Source organism: Poecile atricapillus, chromosome 5, assembly GCF_030490865.1.
Source record: "Poecile atricapillus isolate bPoeAtr1 chromosome 5, bPoeAtr1.hap1, whole genome shotgun sequence".
NCBI lineage: Eukaryota > Metazoa > Chordata > Aves > Passeriformes > Paridae > Poecile > Poecile atricapillus.
Window position 1 is genome coordinate 11,247,802 of NC_081253.1, and position 26,471 is coordinate 11,274,272.

The 26,471-nt window shown below is 42.5% G+C and overlaps 1 protein-coding gene across 3 annotated transcripts in view; it reads right to left on the reverse strand.

The window, feature by feature from the left end:
- Positions 1–26,471, reverse strand: part of SLC15A2 (solute carrier family 15 member 2) — a 50,535-nt gene that overhangs the window by 21,294 nt on the left and 2,770 nt on the right. The window contains exons 2-9 of one of the 3 annotated variants that reach the window (XM_058839933.1): positions 20,399–20,491; positions 15,710–15,756; positions 12,298–12,385; positions 11,546–11,687; positions 9,613–9,705; positions 8,463–8,562; positions 3,335–3,425; positions 1,201–1,278 (exon numbers count right to left, since the gene is read on the reverse strand). In XM_058839933.1, coding sequence (XP_058695916.1) covers positions 1,201–1,278; positions 3,335–3,425; positions 8,463–8,562; positions 9,613–9,705; positions 11,546–11,687; positions 12,298–12,385; positions 15,710–15,756; positions 20,399–20,491 — 732 coding nt within the window. Of the gene's footprint in view, positions 1–1,200; positions 1,279–3,334; positions 3,426–8,462; positions 8,563–9,612; positions 9,706–11,545; positions 11,688–12,297; positions 12,386–15,709; positions 15,894–20,398; positions 20,492–26,471 lie in introns of those variants that run through there. The other 2 variants (XM_058839935.1, XM_058839934.1) reach the window with 2 other exon arrangements.

Genomic DNA, 26,471 nt, shown 5'->3' on the forward strand with positions numbered 1-26,471 from the left:
CTTCTTTTTCCCCTGGGCAACTACTGCTCTGCTAGAAACATTCATCACAGCATGGTGCACAGAGGAGAGAGCCTGTGTGGCCCTAAACTGATAGGAACAGGCCACAGGGGGAAATAGAACCTTCTCAGGACTGTGACCATGCACTTTTTTGAAAAAAATTGCTGCAATATTAGCTGTGGCCTGATGACCTTTCTTTAGTTTCCTGATTCTTTTCCCTGGTGGAAATTTGAGTGGAGACCAGAACATTCACATTCTCTGGGGCAAACTTTTCAAATCCCAGATGCTGTGGTGAAATTACACAACTGCTTGGTCTCTCAGTGAAGGTAACAAGCTGAATGAGAAGTCACCCCATGCTGTGTCAAAAGCTCACACATGCAGTGTAATAAGGGGACTGCTCTTCTCAGCAGTTTGCAGCTGTGAAATTAAAGCTAATAGGGTGTCCTCTCTACTGGCTATCAAGGAGTAACATGCCATGGAGTAAAAATGGGGAGACTGCTGAATGTTTTATAAAGGCTGGAGAAGAAGTCTTGACAAGTACATTAATGGGGCTAAGATGCAAGCATTAAGAAGCATGGGGATTGTGGCTGTCTCCTGAAACTTGGATAATAAGGATTTTTTATTGCAACATAATAATAAGTTGTCACTGTAATTGTGGGAATTACTTCAGCCAAGCAAAGTAAGACAGCTCAGAACAAACTAACATTTCATTTAGCTCCTTCTGCAGCACACAGATTCAGTAGCAGAAGTCTGAGACATTAAAGATGGCCCTGAGCTGCAAGAAGCCCGTGGAAAGGTTAGAAGTGGCATGTTAAGCTTCTCTCTTCTATAAGCTGGGGGGTCTCTGAGGACTGCTCCAATTGCAGTTCAAAGGCCATGCCTGCTCATAGGCAAAGCTGCAAGCCATCAGGAGAATCATTTTGGTGCCTCCCTTTGCATTAGAGCAAAGCAATTATACTGTGAAACATCCATCAGACCACCCCCTTAACAGTATCATGATTGCAATAAAACCATGGTCTGCCCACCATCAATGAACTACTGATATTTATTGCTATTCTGAACTGGGGAATTGTTAGGTGACCTTGAACCCTTTCATTTCCCATCACAATATCCATCCAGAATTAATGAATTTGTGCACTTTCTCATCTATCCATGGACTCAAAAATGGTAACTCCTATTACAGGCATCACTTTTTCCACTTACCAAGCGCCAACACCATCAGTGCTGCTGGGACGCCAAAAGCCAGTGCATAACAATCCTCTCCAAAACATTTCACATCCCCTGAAAAAGAAGTCAGAAATAAAAGCAGCTCATTACATCTAGACTTATGTTACCAGGGCTTTGGATTTGATTCCCTAAATCAGTCACTTCCCCTGCTTTTAAATCTTCTATGCTGGTGCTTGACACTGTGAATTGAATCTCCTTGAAACAGTTGTCCTCCCTTGATGAAGACAATTTGGAAGCAGGGTTAGTGTCTGCCAGCAAAAGCAGCTAATAATGGGATATTGATGCAAATGGTAGAAGGGAGGGGGCAGACAAATAGGTATAATGAAGTACTAGGAACTGTAATTGGGAAAAAAAAAAAAAGTACAACATTTAAAATAACCTGAAGCCATTCTGTATTTGACTAGATCTAAATAACCAGTACTGTGTTTCCACATTCTTTGTGCCAGCTGCATCAGGCTTGAGTGAAAAACCTGAATTTTATTTCATAGCGACCTACAGTGGACAAAGTGGAAGCCAATGCCTGCACCGTGTAAGTGGAGGCCCAGGATAAGCTTTAGAACTCCAGTTCCCTCTCTCACCACCATCATTCTCACTAGGGGCAGCCTGCTCCAAATGTCAGGTCTTGCAGCAAACCATTAGGAAGCTAGGTGTGTTACAGCACGGGCTGCATCAATCTGAGCTCTGGGTCACTGAAACCCTGTGCCTCTTGGACCAGGTCAGTTCTTGCACAGTGCTCCAGCTGCAAACAGCAAACCAGCAGTGGGCTCTGTGTTTGAATGCCAGGGGCAAGACATTACTGCATTCTTACATGGATAATGACAAAATGGCTAAAGTAAGCCAACAGAATTAACAGGAGACCAATCCATGAAGCCCTCAGCTGCTCCTGTTTGCTGTAGCTGGAAAGTCACAGCTGCACAGCATAGCATAGCATTTATTTACTTATTTTCAGCAAATTAGCTGAAATCCAACAAAGCTGAGAGCAACATTATGGGCACGCTAAACTTTTGACATGCTAAATGAGTTGAACTTCTCTACCTAAAAGTATATATTTCATATTTGTACCAAATGTCTACAGCCTGCATTTCCTCCCTTCTAAGAAAAGATTTCACACTTAGAAAAAATATTACTCTTTCCCCATCCTCTCCACTTCAGTTCCATGTTGCAACTAGTTTATACTGGCACGCATTTTGATGCTTCAAGGGACTGGATTTTCATCTGCCCATTGACTACTTTAAGCAAAAGCCACTCTCAACTGAATGCTGACCTGGAGACACCAGAGAATGAACAAGAGATACTGCATTTGTCTTTGTCTCTGTGCATGGTGTAAACATGAAACAAGAGCATGGTAAAATGACACTCCAAACAAACAGAGCTTTCTGGAACTCGGGGAATGGAATGAAAAAAATGGCAACTAAATGTGAAGACTACCTTGTCCCTGTCCCCATCACCTATGGCCCGCTGCTCTGCCACTGTGTGTGTATTTAGAGCGTGCCAATCCCTTTGGCCTCAAAGTGCTGCGATACAATGAAGGAAGTGCAGCAAGGCTCGGGGACTAAAAAGGGTTTTGCAAGCAGGCTGGAATATAAAGTAGGTCTTAAATGGGGCATAGGCCTGTGCTTTGTCTTCAAAGCTAGTTGCTCAGGGCAGCAATCTTGCAAGCAGACCCATGCAGACAAGCCTGAGTGCCAGGACAGAGACCTCCAGAATTCAGCAGCACCCCGTGGGAGAGAGAAGGTAGGACTTTAAAACCAGCCCTGATACTGCACAGGACAGCAGAGCTCCTTTCCCATCCATAGTTTACCTGAAGGCAAGTCCTTTGCTGGCAGTGAGGAGTAGATGACCATACAGGTCCTTCCACCTTTCATGTTTTAATTCTGCAGTTCAGGCTGGCTTTGAAATACAACCAGGAATATAATTTCTGTGAGTTGTCTGCCTGTATTATAAATCTGTTATGCTGCTACAGCAAGATTAACAAGGTGTAAATGCAATACACTGACCACTCCACAGATAATATAATTTCTGCCATTCTGTTGTCATAAGAGTCTAACTATGCACAGCCGAGTATATAGATGACAGCTAATTTATTGTTTTATTCTAAATCCACACTGACCTCTTAATACAGGAGTTACAAACGTGGAGATCAAACTTCCAGCATTAATGGATAAATAGAAGATGGAAAAAAACTTGCTTCTCTCCGAGGTCTAAAACAAGAGAAGACAATGTCAATGTCATGGCTAATGCACAGCATTGGGCTTGCAAATTGAACACTATCAATTCTCTCGTTAGGAAGGCTGGGTAAATATTGACACAAAGTGCATAAAATGTTAAGCAAACAAGCTTGTCTTCTGTTGATGGTAAATGCTCACACAAATCAGCTCACGTTACTTGAGAAGTGCTTTGGGGCTTTTTGGCATTTCAGAGGAAAAGCCGCTGCTTTGAGAGTGTTGTGAGACTGGAAGGAGGGGAAAACATTTACTTATTCAGGACAAGTAGCATGATTCAGATCCTTTGTCACCTAATTCAATCCAATTTAGCATGGTTTGACAAGCTCATAATTTCTTTCCATGTCTGAGCTCTTTTTTTTTTTTCCCCCTCCTCTCCTGTGTAGAAATAGAAAAAGAAACCTGTATATTTTAAGGAACTGCTAATCACAGCATAGATGAAAGAGTGACAGCAATTGACAAGTGTCCATCGAAGAGGATACCACCAAGGTGAGGCCAATCAACCTCAAACTAATAGGGTAAATTAAATCTAGGGGAGCAAATTTAAGAGCCTGGTGGAGGGATGAACTCTAAGAGAAAGAGCTCTGAATTTAACCTAAGCTGGAACATATTGTAGTTTGTAGAGTCAAAGAATTCCTGCTGATCTTCTTTCTTCCCGCATAATTCATAATTTGAAAGGAATCAAGAATTTGATGCCGAGTTTGGTCCCTTGTGCAGGAGTAATGTGTGTGTGCAGTGTCTCCTGGCTTGCAGGAGGGACATGCACGCACAGTCACACGTGTGCTGTGTACAGTGTTAACCTCCTCCCCGAGCCTGGCTGGGCCAGCAGAGAGGGGAAACAAAAGCAGGCTACCTGACCCACCCTGTGCTCATGTGTATCAGCAGCTCTGGGACACCTGAATTGATAGAGGTAGTGGGGAAAATTGCGTCAGACATGGCACGGTGCCTGGAAGAGAGCTTCTTAGGGCACCTTGAGCCTCCTCTCTATGACCTGAGCATTATTTGAATGCAAAGCTTTAACTTAGCTGAAACTCCTCAGGGACTGTTGTTCTGTCTCCTTTCCTTCTAATGTGTCCTGCTTCTGCGAGCTCCCTGAGACAACTATATTCACAAGGCTAGAAAACTGGAGAAAATGTGAAGAATTGCAGGCAGCTAAAAGAGGACAGCTGTAAAGTAATGAATCCTGAGCTCCAGAAACATAACAAAACTTCCTGTAACTGATGGTGCAGCCAACAGGAAATATTGCTATTTCAAATGGCAAGAAGCCTCTTATCACAGGGGATTACTGCAGGGAAGAGGGGGAGGTGGGAGAGTATGGGAGAGCTTCTCTTTATGTCCCCTTGTAAAGTGGGTAGTGAGAAGGTCAGGGTGAGAGCCCCATCACCTCCCACTGCCACCCACCAAGGAGTCTGGGGGTCTGATTACTTGGATTAAGGGCTCTCTGCCTTGACCCAGCAGTTAGGAAGACTTCATCAACTTGAGCTTTTGGCTTTTACACAATTTTATTTCCTAGAGTGCTCAAGAGTGACCCATACATTCCTCATAAATTATTTATCCTGGACTAAAGGATTTGAAAGCCTCATAAAAGTCATCTCAATGGCATGTTCTCATGGTTAACAGAAAACAGCAGTGGGTCTTACTACCTGTTATATTCCATTCCTTGCTGCTGGTTTTGATAACCCAGAACTTTCTACTGCTAAACTAGTAAAATTTTATTTTCTTTTTCATTCTACCTTTGTGACTAGTTATTTGTCATCATAGAGAAAACCAGAGAAATGAGCAGCCTCAGCAATCTTCCCCATTCCTGGATAGCCCTCCCATGACTTGTCATGCAGTAGAGCCCTCACAGTCCTCTTCTAGCCAAGCTGTCATGGCATGTCTCTAACCCTTCATATCTGACCAAATCAGAATTTCAGAGAGCTGTGATAAACTCAAGCAGCTTTTGACAGGATAAGGTCTAGAGCAACAATTACCAAAAAAAAAGTGGTGGTAAGAGAAGAGGGTAGTGATGCATAAAGAATTTGGAGCACTTTATTTCACACATTTTCATATTTTAGTGATGAAAAGAAAAACGGTCAGAGAAAAGCTGAAATAACTACAAAAATAATGACCCAATAGCTTGCAAATTATAATGTTTTGAATAAAGATTTTCCTCCCTATTGTCTTAATCTTTAGAGCAGACATACATTAACAACATGATTTGGATTAGCTAATTTGAGAAAAGGTACTGTACGTGATAATCCTGATCTCCTTGGCAACCAGAAAATAAAGAAACAAAGGAAAGCTATTAGCACCTTAAACACCATACTGCACTGTTGGAAAGCAGCTTTGGTCCCTAATTAATATGCGCAGCAGCTTCACATTCCTATAACATATCGTAAATATAATTTTGTTCAGGCATTTTTAACTTGGATTTCCAATCCCATAGACAAAGGCATTTGGAAATCTCCTGCAGATAAATCTGTTTTCCCTATTTGACCTCCTGCCAAATCAGTCCCTATCACTGTCTGTAGTAGTACCATTCTCAAAGTGGCAGATCCAAGACTATTATGTTCCTGAAGTACTTAAAAGAGGATCAGATTGATGTTGTGCATTTACCTCAAAACATAAACTTGTCTCTAGGAATGGCAGGAGCAATTTAGTTATTTATACACAGAACTACCTCATCCCAAGTTTTCAAACAAAACAACTAAGCCTTGCACTTAAGGACTCAGATTAAGTTTATTGGTGTCCTGAAAATTAAGGGGGAATCAAATGCTCCATTTCATAGGGAATCTAAAAAACTTATTTCAGCCTACCTGGAGTGGAAGAAAATAAAACATAAGGCCCCCCCAAACACCACTCCAGAGGCAAGAGATATTCTGGGTTGGCCTCAAACCTTTCATTCCTTACAAAATCAAAACTTCTCATTCCAATTCTGATGACTTAAACTTCCTATCACATAGCATAAAACATTTGTTTCTTCTGAAAGGCCAAGACATTTCAAAATGGTAAAATAGAAAACTTTCTATTTTGAAAAGAACGTTTGAAAAAGAACAAATAGAGCAGAACACATTGTTCTTATCAGAATGCTTTTTACAGTTTTCTTTCTCTAAATTAGTTTTTCTTGAAGGTAGCACACAGGTGAATGTTTGAGCCTTTGTACTTGATAAATTTGTTGGAAAGATGTAGTCTGAATGCTGGAGAATGGGTACAGGCCCACACAACAACAGGCAGTTCAGGTTTTCTCTCTGTAACACAGCTGTAGTCATAAATTTGGAATAATAATATGTATGTGCCTGAGAGGGGTGCTGAGATTCATTAGCTGAAGTCTACAAAACACTCTGAAGATAAGTGTTACATATTATCATACTGTAATTATGTGGTAATTGAAAGATGCTGGATAAACACTATTAATCATTAATATTCATAGAAGTAGCACTTGTGTAAATGCTGCTGTTGGACCTCTTGGAATTCTTTTGGGACAACTATTGGTGCAGCAAGCCAGGATGCCCACACACTGGGATGCATACAGCTATCCCAGAGCCCGTGTTCTGTGCTGCCAGTCTGCTTTCAGAGTTGTGCCAGGAGGGGAGGCTGGTGACCACCAGAGCATTGCTGATCCCCCCTCTGCAGCATCCCCTAAAGCACCAGGTGCAACTGACAGCACTCACCCACGCCTGCAGGAGGATCTGCTTTGGACAAGTGACCACGGAATGTTCCATGTTTTGTTACTTCCTAGTAATCCTAAGATTCATCACTTCAGCATCACTCAGCTCATGTGCAGGAAGCACTTCCCAAAGTTTTAAATTCAGTCTATATTATTTCATTACATGTTGACTTCATCCTGGGCATTGCAAAAGACAAGGAGAAAACTGCCCTACTGGGCTCTTTGTCCAAGGGCCAACTCTTATCCAGCTTTACCAGTGCTTTTCCTGACACTCTATTAGTCTAATGTCCTTCTCTAATGCTTCCACTGATGGGAATTTCCATCTCCCAAAGGCCCTAGTATTTTCCACTATTTGTCTATATCTATTTCTGGAAAAAAATTTCACACTGTCAGTCCTAAATAACCCTCCTTGAGTTTAAGCCTACTCACCACAGACCCCAACACTTTTCTTTTTTGTAGCAGTGGCCTTCTACATATTTGAGGACTTATGACACACAACTTGCTGATTTGAATATTTATCATTAAGAAAATATAAATCTTTATTTGTGTGTTAGGTCAACATAAATCTATTTAACTTGAAGTCAATTGAAAAATTTAGCATTTTGCCTGAGGATTAGCACTTCCTGACCTGCTTTGCTTCCTTAAGTACTACCTTATCCCTGGTTGAGCCCCTGTGCTGAATAATGGGAGTTTGAGATTAGTGCAGATGAGGGGTAAGCACTCATGACAGAGAATGAGGACACAAAGCACCTGGACAACAATTCACAGGATACACAGCACAAACACAGCTAAACAGAAACATTTTCTCAACTCTTCAGAAATTTCCATTCTGCAATATCCAGAAAACATTCTGGCATTACTTGCAAAAGGCTAGAATTTCCTACGGTTCTTTCTGAACAATATCTGAGACTCAGACTATGACTGATTTGAGGAAAAAAATCCCACAGAAGCATAGGCTGGTGATAGTCTTTTCTTTAATTTGCACTATTCTTTCATTTCACAGTATTTTCTTTCATTTGCAGTATTCCACTGCAGTTCATTATAATCACCCCGTTAAGCTGACTCGTGATATATACAATTCTGTGATATGCAAGACAGGATTTTTCAACTACTCTGATGTCCAATTAACATTTACATGATTAGATGCAATTATGACCTATCCTTTCCAGTATCAATCCTGTTCTGCTGTCATTTTGCCTTCTTGAAGCATCTAGATTCTTTCAAGTCTTATGCAAACCATCCTATCTCATGTGTTACTACATCTTTTCTAGCAAACTGGCCCGTATTCTAAGCACAACAGGATTTTGATCCCATAAACATCCTCACAAAGTAAGCAGACACTGCAGATTTTAGGAAAGAAGTCTTACATGTTCTTCTTCAAACTGGTCCCCACCAAATGCAGAGACACAGGGCTTGATCCCTCCTGTTCCAAGGGCGATCAAAAACAGACCAACCATAGACAGGACCCTTCATGCAAGAACAAAAATATCACCATTGCAAAACATTTCCAGTGCTTATGAGAGCATTTTAGAAACATGATTCCTCTGATAATGTTATCTTTTGCACACAAGTAATGATGATGAGCCAGATAAACAAACAAATTAAATATCCTATTAATTTGAAAAACAAATTAATTATCCGTACCAGTCAATTAACCAAACTGGTTTTGTCAGTTTCTTGTTGTTCTGAGATCCAATGGACATATAGGAGATCAAAGATCTGTGGAATAGTTTTTACTCATATGACAACAAAAGATTTCAGAGATCAGTTAAGAAAAAGAAAAAAACAAAAAAGGGGAGTAGTTTTTGCAGCCTTCTAGCCTGAGTAAAAGCAGACAAACTGTTCGAATTAGGCTCATTCTTGTGTGCTTTCTACTTCCCAGTGGTTTTCAAAATACCATTGTTGGCCTGACAGATTATGTCTCTAGGGAACAAGAGTATCAGCACTGGCCAGGTCTGGGACAAAGAAAACTTTCTGTAAACAACATGTGCTCCTGCCTGCATGGGCATATTTTTTAAGCCATGACCACACAGACAAAACCAGCTTGGTGGTTTCAGAGACACCACCCTGACAAGCCTATCAGTTCAGAATGTAGAGGGCAGTATCCTGTGGAAGAGACAGACTCTTCCCATCATAAGAAAATGTATTTCAGTTTTCTGTGCCCATGCACATGGGGAAACCTTGCTGAGCTGTGCTGATGAAATGAGGGAGGAAGGAGCCTGGTGTAGGCAGTTGGGTGGAGAAGACCAAACCAGCATGGTACAGCAGAGAGGGGTGGTCCCCAGTGCCTGTGTCAAAGGGGCTAGAGTCTGCTGATTTCCAGCTCCATCTGGCATGTTCACACACTAGATCCACCCTTCTGCTCTTACTCAGACATTCCTAACCCTTCCCTGATGAAAGTAATCCATGCACAGCCCCCAAAATGCTGGCCTGATGGAGATGAAACAAATTTCAGACTTGGGTAATCTAACTACCATCACAACCTGCTACAGCACTATGGCTTCAAGGGCTACTTACACATGAACTGCCTGGTTGCCCAGGGATGGAATGGCACCGACTGACTTTATCAGATGGCCAACAACATACACAATGGAGAGGTAGATGATCGTCCTGTGAGGAAAGCAAACAGCAATGACTGAAGATGCTGGATGATGTACAGTCTGAAAACAGTGTGCTCATGTACCCCGATGTGGCAGCTCTACTTGGCAGACACACAAGGAACTGGTTTGTTCTACCAATGGTACAGTGGGCAGCTATAATTCCTTTGTGTCAACACTGAGTGCACTAGAAGGAATAGATATGCAAATGGGTTCAGATTAAGGAGGGATAGCCCCTGCTTTATTTGTAGACATTACTGAGCAGAATAAATGGAAAGTGTTCCAGTCTTGTCATGCATGGAAGACTGCAAAGAGAAAAGCACTGTTTAGGTCCAACTCAGTTTCCAGATTACTAATAACCAGCATTTTGTAGGATGTGCATAAGTGAATCCTTGACCGGAAGGGATGTATAGAGACTGTTGCCCACATTCAACCCATCTAACAAACCTGAATTAGGAGTGTGGTTTCCTCAATGTAAATCTGTTTTGGGTCCCAAGTATCTCTGAAAGACTGAGCTCATCTATCTGCCTTCCATGTGTTGGTGAGGAAGAAGAAAAAATATGAGCAGGATGATCAGACTCTTGAGTGTATTCTAATCCTTCTATTCCTTCTAGATTAAGATAAATCTATGTATTCATGTGCTAAAGACATGTACAGAGGGAATCAAAGGACTTGTAGGGACAGAAACACTAGAAGTCCTATGAGCTTTGAGCATGGAAGAGGTCCTTGATGTATTCAAACGCTGGTTGCAACAGCTAATTTAGCACCAAATCACATCGTTCCTAAAAGCCCCTCTAATCTGTTATATTGGCTAAGGTCCAGCTACTACAGCAAAAACCACTTCCCAATAAATTATAGGGATTACTCCAAGGAAAGTCTCTTGCAAGAGAGTGTCAAGTGCCTGTATAAGGATTTACCTTCTCACAACATTGTGCTGCAAGATAGACATCTGCAAATACCAATGAACATTGCTAGGTAACCTTAGATAATGAATTTAATAAAGCCCCACTGTTATTTTCTTCATTCACAGGGACAAGAAAATTACTAAAACTGAGCACAGAGAAAAAAGAACACTGATAGCACCTTAAGAACTTTCTTCTGGGTCAGCATATGACAACTGTTTATTTCTTATTGAGACTATTCTGCCAGATAGGCTTAGTCCTAGAGAGAAGAGTTCAGCTGCATTTCATCACCCTGACAGCCAAGACTCCTCAGACAATGAAAAAACAGTGGCAAGCAAAGAAAGTCCTATACCCAGCTGCTCATCACCACTCTGGGGCAGATGTTGGCTCCACAACTTCTCATCAGAAGGGAAGACTGCCTAAGGACTCTTACTCAGGAAGAGTTTACCTGGTTATGTGCTGCTGGAGATGATTTGAGAGAACACAGATTTCTTGGGCATAAAAGTGGATGTGCTGACACATTACCTATGCTGTGAGAAGTGTAAGTACATTACAGTTAGTGACATTTCATCTGAATCTGTGAGATCTACATGATGACACTGCTTCCTCGCTCTCTTTGAATCCTTCTCAGAAGCAGACCTGAGCAAACTGAGGTTTAATCACCCTACACCTCAGCTTCCTGAAGTCAGGTAGGAAAGGACAGTGGAGGAAAAGGGTTATTGTAACATTTAATTTGTCCCAACTTTGTTGCCTACTGGCCTTTGGGTGTTAGACAAGCGCAGAACAGCACGCGCAAACAGATCAGCTCTATTAACAGAAAGGAGCTGACCTTCACAAGTGTGTCTTTGCTGCACTCAAGCTAGCTCAAAACTGGGAGCACACACAGCACTGTCCTTGCACAGGCTGCATGGTGTCGATGCATGTCTGAATTAGAGAGATGTCTTCACTCACTTGTACTTCCCCAGCCATGAGTCTGCCATGATGGCTCCGATGACAGGTGTGAAATAACACAACGCAGAAAAGGCATGGTACACAGCAGTGGAGAGATTCTCATCCCAGTGGAAGAAGCTTAAGAAATACAGTGTCAGTACAGCTAAAAGGAAACAAAAAAATTCATATCAGATAATTAATGTGTATATCTGCAGGTAAGCAGGATCATGGTGGCAAGAAAACTACTGATTTGTCTAGCAACTGAGCAGTGCTGTGGAAAGATTTGTGCTTCCAGACCTGTTCCTCATAATCTCTGACACATGAGAAGCTAAACGAGATATATGAGTATCTGACATCCTTTGCTCATAAACATTTATGTTTAACTGAAAAATGTATTTTCTAGCTTATCTTACCCTAACCTGGAGTTCTGTTTATGCACATTTTCTATTTGCAGATTAGGTGCCTGTAAGATTCAATTCCCAAACACATTGATTGCACATCAACTATGAAAGACATCACACAGTAGAAAACCAGGTTTGATATAGAGAATTGTATAATAATTTAGACTGGAAGGTACATTTGGAGTCCTCTAGGCCAAACTTCTTCTCATCATAGATATAGCAACAATGTTAGGGTACATTGTTCATATACGCATTCCAAAATATTAATTAACTTTGAAAGACAGCTATGCACAGCACAGCTCAGAAACCCTAATCCAGTTTGTGTAAAAACCTCAGGATAGGAAAGCCACTCCCCAGACATAGGCCACATACCTCGCATGCCATAGTAAGAGAAGCGCTCGCAGAACTCATTCACCACAATGAAGGCAATGCTCAGGGGGTAGTTGGAGCCACAGAGTTTCTGTGGAAGACAAACAAGAACATATCAACTGTCAAAGCCTTCACCCCAGCAATGTATTCCCACAGCATCTGGGTGGTGGAGAGGAACCCAGTCCAAAAACCAAGCGCCAACAGGTGCTTGACTGGCCTGTGAGTTGGACTCAGAGGAGAGAGTGGACCTCACTCTACTCTGGCTTTGATTAAGGCTCCCATGTGAATCAGCCCGGCTGACATTGGCCCAGTAAGGACTGCCATGGGGATTTGTGGGCTGACAGCAGCCCACCATGCTTGTAGCTCCAGGAACTCCACTGGAAGGGTGCTACCAACTCTCAGCAATGCTAAAACATCACTGAGACCAAAAAAACACCTTTGGATGCCTTTTCTTCTGCACTTCATGTAAAGCTACCACCCTGCTCAAAAGTGCTCCCTCTTCTAGTACCAGGCCTTGCCTCAGAAACTGGGAGACCTCAGGGATCTGCTATCTGCTCCTGTGTGTGAAGCTGCTACCTCTCTCAATCTCTGCTCCTCACTTGTGCTGAGTTGTGCCACCACTCACTGAAGCAGAGCATCAGCCCTCTGTCCGGAACTCCCTCAGGCATGGCATCCATTTCATATTCCAAACTTGCTAGCATAGCTATGAATAATTCAATTTATTAATCAGAACTTTAAAAAGCTCCAGCGATGGGACTGTCAAACCTGGCTAAGTGTGGCCACTCACTGAGCCTGACTTTACCCCAGCTAACATCAGCACTTCCCAAGTGAAATACAAGGCATTCAACAGATGAGTGTTGGCACAACCTTGTGTGGGCCTCTGTCCCTCTTGCTACCCCACAGTGGTCTGAGCTAAGCAGCTTTCAGCTTCCAGCTGCTTAGTAGCTGCACTGCCTCACAACAGGAAAGCAGGTTTTCACAGCACTGCCCAACCTCTGCCAATTAGCAGGAGAGAGGGGCTGGCCATAGATTTGGTGAGGAATCTGGGGGGAGTGTAGTATTAACAGACACTACTATACTTATAGATTTAAACAGCCATGGTATGGGCCAGTGAAGTGAGATGAACTCTTCACATCCATTTCTGTGCCTCATGCAGGAAATAATGAATTCCTGTACTTCTTCCCAGAGTCCCAAATGCAAATACAGTACCAAAATAGATGTGTTATTCAGGTTTATTTCACCACCAAGAGACCTAAGCTTATTTGGATTCCCAAAGTAATGTCATCAAGTTTAGAGGAGTAGCTTAATGACACTGTCTTCCTCAACATTATGAAAGAGCAACAAAACAGAATGATTGTAAAAAATCAAAACTCCACAACTCCCACCTCCTCACTACTTTCCATTATTTAATCCTCCAAAGACAAATATTTTTGTCCATTTTTATATATAATATATATGTATATATTTTTCTCACTATTTATGCGCTGCCTTTTTATAAGAAACCCTTGACCTTTTTGCTTTACAAATAATAAATTTACAGATAAATAGATTACAACAAATATATAATTATCCGTTTCATTTATGATTTACTCTGAAACCATTGTGCTCAGCAATATGGCTTGTAAGAAAGAGTAGGCTCCCTTGGAAACTGCACTGGGGCCTCCTGCTTTTAGACTAACCTAAAAATGGTGGCATATATAAGCTGTAAATGCACAAACACACAACCATATGCACACACAAAATATTTTCTCCAACAAGGTTTTCATAATAAAAGAAGAAAATCCATAAGAGGCAGATTATGTTTTGTGTGGGTGCTGGGAATAATTTTATGAAAATGGAAATAAAATTGTACAATAGGGATTTTTTTCTTCCTCTCCTTCCCAGACCTCACTATACATACTCATGGCATTTAATAACATTTGGTGGAGGTGCAGAGAGTGACTGTCCAAACTAGGTGGGCAGGTCCAGGAGCGCTGCTGCCCGAACTCACCCCTCCACACCCAGGGCACAAGTCCCAGTGGATTTATCTGCACCTGTTTAAGGTGCAGTGACTCATTTCAGCCACTCCTGCTGTGGAATGGGCACCTCCTACAGACAAGCAGGGGCGAGGAAGGAAAAATAACCAGGAGGCAGTGACTTCCCACCTAAACCTTCCCAAGTTCCTGAGCCACGACCCTGAGTTAGTGCTTACAAACACAGAGCAACGACTTACAAGTGAGGGTACTTCCATCTGGCTTTTGTGTCATGAGATGGCATCAGCACATGCAGAAACCCTCATGTATTCTCTCCACTGTATCACTGACCTGCCTGTGGCCTGCCTGGACATCCAAAAGTGGGAAGCTTTCATCCATGAGGAGAGCCAGATGCAGTTTGCTCGCTTTCGCGGGGAGGATCGTGCTCAGCAGAGAGCCCCAGCAAAAGCAAAGAGGTTAAGCCTGGATTCATGAACACACAGATAGTCTGCAGTGCTTAGCTACCACAGCAAGCCTGGGATCTGTGGGATTATGGATCTCTTAAAGATACTGTGGAAGTTGATAGACTGTGTATTTGGAAATAAGAAAGTTCATTTAAAGAACCCACGACAGGAAACATTTGTTTTCAGCTCTCCTTCTTGCTGACTAATGGCAAAATGGGATAAAGATTAATATTTCCCAGGAGTTCTGGATATCCAGTAGTTAATGTCTGCATGGTAATTAAAATTGAGTTAAACAGTTGGTTTGCTAATGACATGACTGTGAGTTTTAAGACCAAGTATTACATATTATCCTGCAAGTCAAAGTAGCTGCAATATAAGCCAAATTCTTCCTGAATCCTATGCAGTGAACAGTTTTTAGGGGTCAAGCACTCAACAAGAATTAGCCTGAAAACCTGCATAAACATCAAAGCTGCAAGGCAGCAACACATCCACCTGAATGAGGCATTAAATCAGAGCCAAATATGTAAATCCAAGGCTCTGGCACTACAGCTGGCCTCTGTAACACTCACCAGCGGCCTGTCCTCAATCCCTGTCTTTCCTTCTGCTTTTCAGCATCTGAGTACCCTTCCCTGGTGGGTTTCATCAAACTAAACAGAGTTCAGCTCCCTCCCTCCTATGCACAACAGCCCCATCCACTTAAGAGACGCAAGTTCCTTCCCACAAGGAAAGTAGTGTTCAGGAAAAAGGCAATAAAAACTCTCACCCTTTTCCTCAAACATTCAGACAGTTTGTGTTTTCCCTTTAAGCTGCACTTTCTTAACTTAATCAGGTTAGTGGGGGGATTTTTGCCTTGAGTTGTTAAGGCTTATTTCAACCCTCTGCAAGAAAGGGTGTTTGTCTCTAGCCAGAGCACAACAGAGGAGAGAACAGAGAGATCTTGCAATGTTTAAAACAAGCTGAGCAGAAAGCAAAGCAAAGGAAACCAGCAGTAACACTTACCGGGGATTTTTTCTGAAGAGGGAAATCTCCTTTGGGGGGATCATCTCCTGCAGAAATAAAAGTGAACAAAGTTTCCTTGGATTCGTTTCTCTGAAAAGCGTTCATCTCCCCTCTCGCCTTGTCTCCCACCATGCTATGTGGCTGTGGTGAGTTGACTGGGAAGATTTCCAGCCTCAGGCACGAAGTTTGATTCAGTTTGAGTTAACCCTAATTGAGCACATTTGTGCAGCCAGGGCAGAAAGGGGAGGGAGATGCTACAAGGAAAGAAAACTCCAGAGTTCAAGAGGAGTCAGGGAACACAGCCTAAATCAGTCACAGGTTGGGGCTGTCAGCACTTCATGGCACAGACCTCCCTGTTGTTTGGCGTGCCCCCAGCTATTGTATGTGCACCAGCCCAGCACGGCGCTGGATGCTGCACAGATGTGAGCTGAATGAAAAATCCCAGGTCCCAGATACACCTACAGCCTGTGGATTTAGGAGCAGAGTGTGCATCTCCCTCCCAGCGTGGTAATGACAGGTTTACTCTGCAGGGATCCCATTTCACTGGACAGCCACAAATTCCAAGACATAACTACTAAAACGTTCATCGCACCAAACCCTTGGACACTGGATGTCACAGATGCCTGCACTGTGTTAAATCATTTCTTTGCTACAGCAGGAATGAAGTGACCCAGGGTTTGTTCCCACACCAATTCCCTAGAATGACCTTGCCTTTTCCCATGGGACAGTTTAATCAAGGGGGCACCCAGAAGCAGCCCAAACCCCTCTCTCTACTTTCTATTATCCAGAAGACCACTTTGGGGCTCCATATGTGACAAATGCAGCCTATCTCTGCTGGGAGTGCCTGAATTCCCCCTGAAGCTACATGGGCTCAGCTCCCTGCAGGTACACTCCTGCAGGGAGTTTTCCCTCCTTCCATGCCCTTCCCATGGCAATAGAGTTCTTCATCAGCACTCTTCCAGTGCCAGTTGCAATTGCAGAGCAAAACTCACAACCTTCCCATAAACTACATTCAGTGTTTGTGGCTGTGCTGTATCCTCCGTGCAGTGCCAAGGTTTTTTCTTCCTCTTAGACTTGGCTTCTTTAAAAGGCAAATAGTCAAAGAATTTTCCCAAATATTTCTCCCTTCTCTTATCAGTAATGCACAGACCACACCCAAAATCCACAGCTGGTAGAAGGAGTCTGTATAAACTCATCCTTAGTGCAAGTATTGAGTTGCTGATGGTGCTTGGTTATCACAAGAACCAGGTTTGCAGCTGATGAACCAGGAAAGAGGCCTTTGGCAGCACCACAGATCCTTAATCTGGCTTTAGTTATTTCTAACAATACATGGAGAACAATGACACAAGGGAATCAGATGTGATGGACTGCACAGAGGAAGTATCATTACTATCCAGAGCACTATTAGTTCTCTGGCATTTGCTTCCTCTGAAAATCCCGAGATTCTATCTCACTCCTGCTAACTGGGCAGCTAAACAGGAGGTCAGCTGGGCATCTGACTTGAAGGCCAGACTTCAGGTGGCACCAGAAAATTCTATCCCTTCCTTGTTCCTTTTCTCTTCTACAGCAGTGGCAAAACAACAGTTTGGTACCTCCTCTGTAGTGCCATAAACCAGCTCCTTGTATTCAGCCCTCCCAGCAATCTGCACATATGCACAGCCTTGCTTTTCACCTTGGTGCAGCCTCCAGGGAGCTCAGGTTTATCAAGCCCTTTTCATGGGCATGACTGCTCAAAAGCAGACCCAGTGTTGGGGGCAGAACAGTTTAATCACATGGGTCCTGTCCCTACACACCAGCCTGGCACATATTCATGTCCTGCAAGTCTGACCCTGTGCTAGAGGCGGCAGAAATATTTCTGAGCCCTCTGCTGGCATCTCATACCGCAGGTATTTCTATACAGCTCCCAGTAGAAACCTCTGTATGCTGCCATACTCAGGCAAGCAGAGCAAACACAGCAGCAGTTATTAAAGGAATAATACAAAAGAAAGACAGGAAAGGTTTCACCATCCACTGCACAGCACTCCCATGCTGCTGCAGTGTGATGCCTTAATATTTTCAGCCTCCTGCTGCTGTATTTCCTCTGTGTGTATACAGCCCCGTGCATCACATAAGCTAAATGATTTTCTTTTTTTAATACTAGCATGAAAAACCCTATCAGTCAGTAGGATTAACATACTACTTATCTAATACACTGCAGAGCTGTTTGGGCCATTAGCTGCCAGAAGGTCTTCTCAGACAGAAAGGAAGAAAAGTAATTCAAATGTCTGGCAATAAATGGTAACTTGTAGCAAACAGCACAAACAGGTTTAGGAGAATAAATTTGCAAGCACCTCAGATACAAATACAGAATAATGCTTGATAAAAGGAGACCTGTGCAACTGGACTGAAAATCAGGAAGGAATTGTATCACAAATGGAAATAAGATGGCATTTCTGAAGACAAGTATAGACAAACAGATCAAACACAGAGCAGTAGAGGTGTGCCCTCAAAGCAAAGGCACAAAATGAACTACAGCTAGCAAGGCCACATAAAAGGCAATAAGAAAAGGTGTTAGAAATGCTGTCAATATTGGAGAAAGAGGAAGGAAAATGAAAAGCTGTTATTTAAACTAGAAAACAAGCAAACAAAAGCTCATCCAGAGAAGCCAGGAAACTTGTGTCCTTTTTGTTATTTTCACTAAAAAAATAAATTGCACCAAGGTATGTAACACCTCTGAAATGAACCAGCAGGAGTACGTGTGAAATGAGACAAAAACTGCTTAAATAATATTTGGATATCTCAAATGTGCTCAGATCATCAGAGCCTGATGAAATTCACCTTCAAGTGCTGAATATCATACTGAGCCACTTTTGTTGTGAAGGGCAAAAGCAGAACAAGCATCACCACTTCCTTTAAAAAAGCAGATTGTTCCTCCAGAAGTGTTCCTCCATAGCAAGAGAGATACTTGATCAGATAATCCCTTCTAAGCACCAAAAGGAGAATAAGGATTACAAAACAGCCATTTCAGATTGGAAAAAATGCTCTCAAACCAGAGTGTTTTATTCTTTGGTAAGTAGAGTAACAGCTAGAGCAGCTCTGTATGTGATATAACCTAATTCTAGTGTCTCTGATCTCTCACAAGGAAATAGGGTCCATATGAAATGCCAGTAATAGTGGACAACTAGGAAATCCCTCTAAGAGTATCAATGATTTTCCATCAGATTATGAAAGCATGAAACATGCAGGTCCTCCAGCTTTTCCATGAGCAAAGAAAACCTCAGCACAGCCAGCATGGTGCTTTTGTTTGTACTCAAAACCTGGGTGAAGAAACTTGGGGGACAACAGGGTATGAATCCAAAATGGTGTTGCAAAATGGGAGAAACCATTTTAGAGCCCTTGAATGAAAATGATGAAATTTGGGAAAGAAGAATACCAAATGCTACTCCTTTCCATTGACAGGAAAAACAGCCACAGAGATGAACTATAATCCATTTTTGCTGAGGATGAGAGAAATAACTGACTTTTCCAGTAAAGAATATTTGGGGCTCCTTTTTCCAATTTCCCTTTCAGTGAGGACAGATGAGCATTGGAACAGAGATGGTGTGGCTCAGTCTGCAGGGTTCAGACAACTCATGATGTCTGTTATATAAGAATGCATTAGGGACTACATAAATATCTGGTCCTGTCCCAGATCAGGCATACGGATGAGGTGCCCTCCTGAGTTTCTGCAAAAATCTTGTGCCAAACAACTTTACCTGGCAAGCATGAAAGCAAGGACTGCTTTCTGGAAGATTTTCTCTTTTCTGAATTATCCTTTATGCAGCTGGGGAGTCGGTAGGATGATTCATACTTAAATGTTATATTCAGCTACCAGATGCCTTGCATAGCCAGAAGTTCCCATGAATACATTTTGCTATAACTTTCAGTTCATAATTTAATTTTTTTCTGGTTCCCAAACCCTCAGAAAGAGAATCTGCATTTTCATGTTGCTTTTACAATCCTCACATTCTCACCATTCCCTGCTGCAGTACTGTGCACCTTCTTCTGTTTATACTCAACTAATCTCTTTGCTTTTGTCTGCATTCATGTCATGGTACAATCCCTTTCTAATTTTCAGCTCAACCACACTTGTCTTTTAATAATGAGTCTTATTTTTAATTCATATACGCTAGCCATACTTTTATAGTCGTTTTACCATATATGTAGTTCTCTCTTCTTTCTCTGTTTCTGAGATAAGGTTTTAAGAAACTAGATGAATATATGGCAGCAACACTTTGGGCTTAATGACCAGACCCTGCAAGGACATGATAACCTCTGGAGGTCTCTTCTGGCTTATTTTCTCCAATTCTTTGAACACAAGAAAGAGCAGGGCTTAACTGATTTATACAGATCAAGAATGGTTTCCATTGCCTGAAGACTTCTCCCAAACCTCAAAGTGATTTAAGAAAATGATGTATCAAATCATTTGAACAACCAGGAAAATGCTCCAGAAGCCTTCAAACCCACATGTCTCCTCTATTCACTAGCCATTACAGACTGAAAATTGTGACGGTATCTAGATTAATACCACTAACAATATCAAGTACCTAATCTGTACTTAAGAGCCTGTCATCTGGTCACAACCAGAGAAATTTCTCGTCCCTCCTGGTGCCTTTTTGCCTTCAGTTTCTCCTACTATCAGCAAGAAGAAATCTTTAAAAACTTCCTCACCTGCTTGGGCTTTCTTTGCAGGCTGTGGTGTGTCGTCCCTCGCTGCCATTCCGGCTGCTTCCTGTGCCTTGGACGACCCCAGCTCTGTTGTGCCTGAAGATGAACCTCGTTGAGCAATCCTGGCTCTCTTTCACCCTGCTGTTAATGTTTCACTTCTCAACAGCAGTCCTTTGGTCTCCAATAAAATAGTTAAACTTCCATTTATTTCTGATCTGAAGTCATCTCCACTCAGCTCTCAAATGTCATAGGGAATCTGCCTTTCTTGAATACAGCCTCTGAGGCTGCATGGCACCTTTCATGGATGTTCACAATCAATCACTCCACACTGCAGCTACACTATCTTTCAATAAAATTACTACTTCTGGTTGAGGATAGGGACTGGCTCTGTGACTAGACAGAATCTAAAGCTGGCCATAAATCAAAATTTTTGACACTGTACACCAGCTACAGAGCTTGTCTTAACTATACATGTCTTTTACTGTCATCGAATCACAGAACAGCTTGGGCTGGAGGGGACCTTCAAAGTCCATCCATTCCAACTCCTCTGCAATGAGCAAGGACATCTTCAACTAGATCAGGTTGCTCAGAGCCCCATCGAACCTGATTGTGAATGTTTCCAGGGATGGGGCACCCAGCATTTAAAGCTGTGAGAAGACGCAGGATTTCAGCAACCTTTGACAGACTGGCTTCAGTTCCCAGTTCTTCACGTATCACACAGGAAAGCATAACATTGAGCAGCTGTTTTCCCAGACTCTTTTTCACCTTCAAGCCATAAGCTGCCTGAACGAGAATCAACAATTTTTCTACTGCATTTCCACTGTTTACTCCTTTCTGCTTTCCCCCAAAGCCTCCTGTAAACTGCTGTGACTTTCTTTCAGAGATGCTTTAGGGAAACTCTTCTGCAGGGGAAAATCCCAAATAGTTTCTGCTGACAGAGAAGTAGTTTAGAGTAAGTTCAGCTGTTGAGTAAAATGGGGTCTCCAACATCATGAAGCCATCTGCATCCTTCACCTTTTTACTGCACTCAAGTCCCACCTGCTTCAAGGCCCCGTATCTATCATCATCATCCCCAAGATAAAGTCAAGGCTACAAACAGGCAATCAGTTCCTGATGAACTTCTTCTATTAGCTGGACAGAGGATGATCCAGTGAAATTAGGACTAGAAAGATCGGTAGGGAAACACCAAGAGACACCTGAATTTAAGAGTGAAAAGAAGCATACAATAGCTACAATGTGCAATAGTGAGAATCCTAAGCTGATCACAATCAAACTCCAAAATTAATTGAGGAATAAATTCCTACATGTGATGATTCATTTGATAGAGCATGATGGGGTTTTGCAAGGGATGCAAAGCCTGAAGTGAAAGACAAAGAACAGCATGAACAACTCATAAAAAGCTGATGCCAAATCGTGAGGGGCTTGTGAAAGAAGGATTGAAGTAAAACTTTAATAATGACTACAAAAGGCTGTGAACAGAAGAGATATTAAAGAAAAGATAGACGGTAAGAAGAATTTAAATCTATAATGTAGGAAGTATGGCAAGGATCCAGGAAGTGTTATTCATATTATAAGATATAGCATAGATTAGTACAAAGCACAGCATGGCAAAGCCAGCAGCATGAGACTCTGGGCAAGCACCGTAAAAAACAAGCAGAAAGGCATATGAGCACTACAGGCCAGACAATACAATAGAGAAGAAAAGCTGGAGGGAGAATAGTTGTTGGGAAAAATAAAAAGCTTCACTTGGTAATGCTTGTGACTTATATTAGAAGACTGGGGCAGGGAGAGAGGGGGAACACACGAGGAAGGGCTTTTATTTCTGAACAATTATTTAAGAGGCCATGGTAGCAAGGAAAAATTGGGATTTTTCTCTTCATTGAAGGGAATGTTCAAGCCAAACACAGGTCATGAGAGAGCTGAGGCAGGAAATGAAGAAAACTCAGCACAAACAAAATACAACCATGAATTTAAATTACTTTCTAGGCTCTCAAGATGACAGTATCACAAAACCACTGAAAAAAAAATGGAAGCTGGTTCCAGAATAAGACTTGTGATCTTTCAAAACAGACCACTGATTAACAGGTGAATACAAAGGAAAGCTGTATATTTCATAGAAAATCAGGAACAATTTAACAATTCAGGCTGTCAGTAAGGAGATTGGCTAAGGGACCTCTTGAATAATTTTCCAGCTATTTTCCCCTCCACTTCTAAGACATACTTGTTGCTACAATATAAGGTACCATGCACTGACTGATAGCATTGGTTTCAATAAGTTCAAGACATAGAGAAAATGTGCATACAGGTGATCCAGGCAATGGGAACATTTCCAGTTCCTGGGATGTTTCTATGTTCTGCCCTTCATGATAGTCCTTTGTTCCCCCTTTATAGAAATTTAAAGCATTTTAGGAATTCTCCCCACTGCTTAGAAACAGTTCCTAGTTGAAATAATAGCTATTCTTAGTGTTCACATAGGTATGTAAAGTCAGTGATTTTTTTAGAGACAGTGCTCTGAAAAAAAAATAAACGCAGAAAAAGAGAGCCAAGATAGGTGTGCGGGTGCACGTAAGCTCAGTTTCTAACTCAGTGCTGTTTGTCTCTCTCGAGTGCAAGTGATCAATTCTGAGTGTCACAAGGTATGCCAGTCCCTCAGGCACCCAGTGCCACACCTGCTGGTACTGAGATACCTGCCTGGTTCAGGCTCAACTCAAACTCTCTGTTCAAAACTTCTGACTATCAGAGAGAGCCTGGAAACAGAAAAATCTAAACATATACCCAGTCCACTTGCCTGGAGCTGAGGCTGGGTCATCCCCTTCCTGGTGTGAGAAGGTGGGAGGTGCTCCCCTGAAGCTGGAAGAAAGATGAGTGTGGTGAGGCAGAACTTTGGAAAAACACCCGAGGACCATTTGGCATCCCAAGAACATATTTTCTCCCTGGTGGTTTCAGAAGCAGGATCTCACGTAGGGCCTTTCAGCAACAGGTCTCAGGGCATCTCACTGAGCAGATATCAGTACCTCCATTTCAAAAAGAAGCAAAAGAAGGAAGAAACATCCTGATAAAGGTAGATTCCGCTGAAACCTCCTGCATGACAGCCAGCAGTCTCTCCGTTAAGCTGCCCCGCCTGCAGTATTATCAGAGCAAGTGAGAAACAGCTACTGATTTATTATGCCACAGGCTCTGAGGGACAGCTCAGCCACTGAAGACATCACAGTCTGCAGCAGCCTGGGTCTGGAGGAATGCTGAAAGACAGTTGCATCCAGTGTCTCAGCCACCCCGTGGATGCCTTGCCCTACTCTCTGTGCTCACTTCCAGCCTCTGGGACAGATACTGCCTTGGGAATTTCTCTTTCTGCACTGATCTCTCAGCTGACCAGTAGCTCTCTTCTGATGGTGTGTCCTGCTCCCTCTCCCACCCTGCTCCTGAGTAAAATGCTGCTTTTACTGGCTTCAGTGAGGCAGTTGGTACTGAGAAAACAGAAATCCTCTAACTAGTCTATTCCTCACAGCCAGCTCACAGGGATGCCTGGAACTGGGGGTGTTCTGTTGGGCAGTGAAGGAGGGGCTACAGAATGTGACAGCAGGACCCTGGGGTTTGGTTCTGACTACATTGCTTGTCAGGCCCTTGAGCACTATTTCAAGTTTCCTAACCTTAAATGCACTGTCCATAAAACAAGTGTCAAACAGCATAATCTCCTGTATATCTGGGGCAAGTGCTTTCATTCATTAATCTGGCTACTGGACTAAGAAAATCTCAGAGAAGGCATGAATTTCAGTTTTTCCAATATTTTTTTCCATACACTCACAGTAAACAGCCTGTTTGCTGCCCTCTGCAAGTTTTCCTGTGTCAGGAGACATAATACACTGCACAATTTCAAATCTTTGCCATCACAGAGAGGGTATTCTCACCATAACCCAGCACACTGCTGATTTTTTGACTATGGTTTAAGTCAGATTGCAATTGTATAATCGGTATTTCATCAAGGCAAGCTGCCAGGGACCAAGAACTTGTAAATCCCCAAAATACCTCTGTTCTGATGAAAAAAACCTTCCAGATCTAATCCACAGAACTCTCAGCTCTCTGACAATGGCCCCTCCCAGATGCAAGCACTGACAGATATGATACAACCTTCTGCATTCTAGGGTCTGTCATTTCCACTGACATGTTAATCAGATCCTCCACACCCAGCTTCCTCTACCACCAACACCAAGGGCCAGGCAGATTAGAGGCTCGTCCAAGATTCATTAACTCTGCTTCCCTGCATTTTCATAACGAGCTTGCAGTGCCATCCATTCTTTTCAGCCTCCCCCCGCAGTGACCATGGGGATCAATTTGCTAACACAGTGAGTGGGAGCAGCTCTCACCAGCTCCAGGAGGAAGCACAGTCATGTGGGTTTTCCCTGCATCAGGTCCCAGAGGAACTGGTACAAAAATAAAGATTTTTTTCTTTTTTTAATGTTGATCTAACTATACAGAGTTTGGGTCTCCAGGGACCCTAACACTTTGTAGCACAATTCTTTTTGTTCTGGCCATCCTGTGCCCAGGGCAGTCTGTTCTCCACTGGCACTCATGACAAATCCCCTCAAAGTTTGGCAGGGATAAGGGTTATACTGTCATAGAAGGAAGACTTGATCTGTTACTCTTCGTCCTTATGCTAACTCCCAAAAAAGGTCCTTCTTTCCAAGGAGATGAGTGGCATCTGATCCACGTGACCAGTGGGACCAGGAGTGCTCAGCCTTCCCTTGATGCCACCCCAGAACACACGTTGTCTTCCTCCTGCTCAACCATCTTTCTTCCAGATCTCCAGTCTCTTTACCTTAACTGAAGCACATCTTCTGGCTGTGATTGAGTACTGAATTAGGCACTTGCTTTAATTCTCCTCCTCTATCCCCAGCCTGTCTCCTTCCTCCTGGGATCTTGCATGGGGTTGTGCCCACCACACACAGTTCTGCATCACATACCTGCAAACTCTCTGTGTGCTTCTCTTGTGCAAACAGCAACCCTGAACAAAGAAATGTTTTTTCCATGAGCACACAAAAGCCCCTCTGGTGTTCTCCAGCTTGTGGCCACCCAGAAACCATAGAGCAGTGTTGAATGTGCTGGGCAGCAGCATGGCACATACCCAATGTGTCAGGCAGTGGTATATATGAATAGATCCACTGCAGTCTCATCTGTGGTGTGTGACAAATGGGGATGGTGTTTCCACCCCAGCTGGTGCATAGTGACGCTGTGGATACACTGGTACAGGCTTTCCACCATTCTTTTCACCTCCTGTGCCCACAGCTGTCTTTGCTGTCGGGCATTCAGTCTTTACATGTCTCCAAGTACTCCTTTGTATATAGAGGAGACCACACTGTCAGAGAAATCCATTAGTGACATTTAATAACTTTGATAAATCCATGCCAAAAAATGCAAACACCTTTTCCATAATCTCCAGCTATGCCTATACTACATGAGAAGATCTAGCCATGTCAGTCCTTTAAGATGCAGATGGCCACTTGACTGAATTGAATACATTCAATTGACTTCAAAGAACCTTTGAGTGCTCAGCAACTTGCAAGAGATTTGTTTATAGAAATAATCACTTTCAGTGACATGGCACTTTTTCCTCTATCTCCCATTCAGTTTTACCTCTGACAATAAATCACAAGAGGCTCAATATGGAATGGCTTGGCATTGTATTCATCTACAAATATTTCTTTCCTGTATAAACTCAGTTTAATATTAATTCTCTCCAAGATAAAGGCAGCTAGAAATAATTTGAGGGCATAAAACCAGTTTTCAGCATTTCTGACACTTCTCATTGTTAACAAACAGATGATCTTATAATGGTAAAGTCAGAGGAATAATTCCTCACTTATACAAGGTCTGATTGACTGGACATGACAGATGGTGTTTTTATTACTTTCTGTTCTAAAAGAAGCTTCATCTAATGCAGTCCAAGCTGTGTTACGAGTCTTAACCCCTCAGATAAGCAAACTCTGTTTCATCAGGTTAATGGATCCTTACTTGATTCAGGAAGGCAATTTTCCTTAAAGTTATTCTAATCAAGTACTCAGAGCCCAAATTGTCCTGCTTG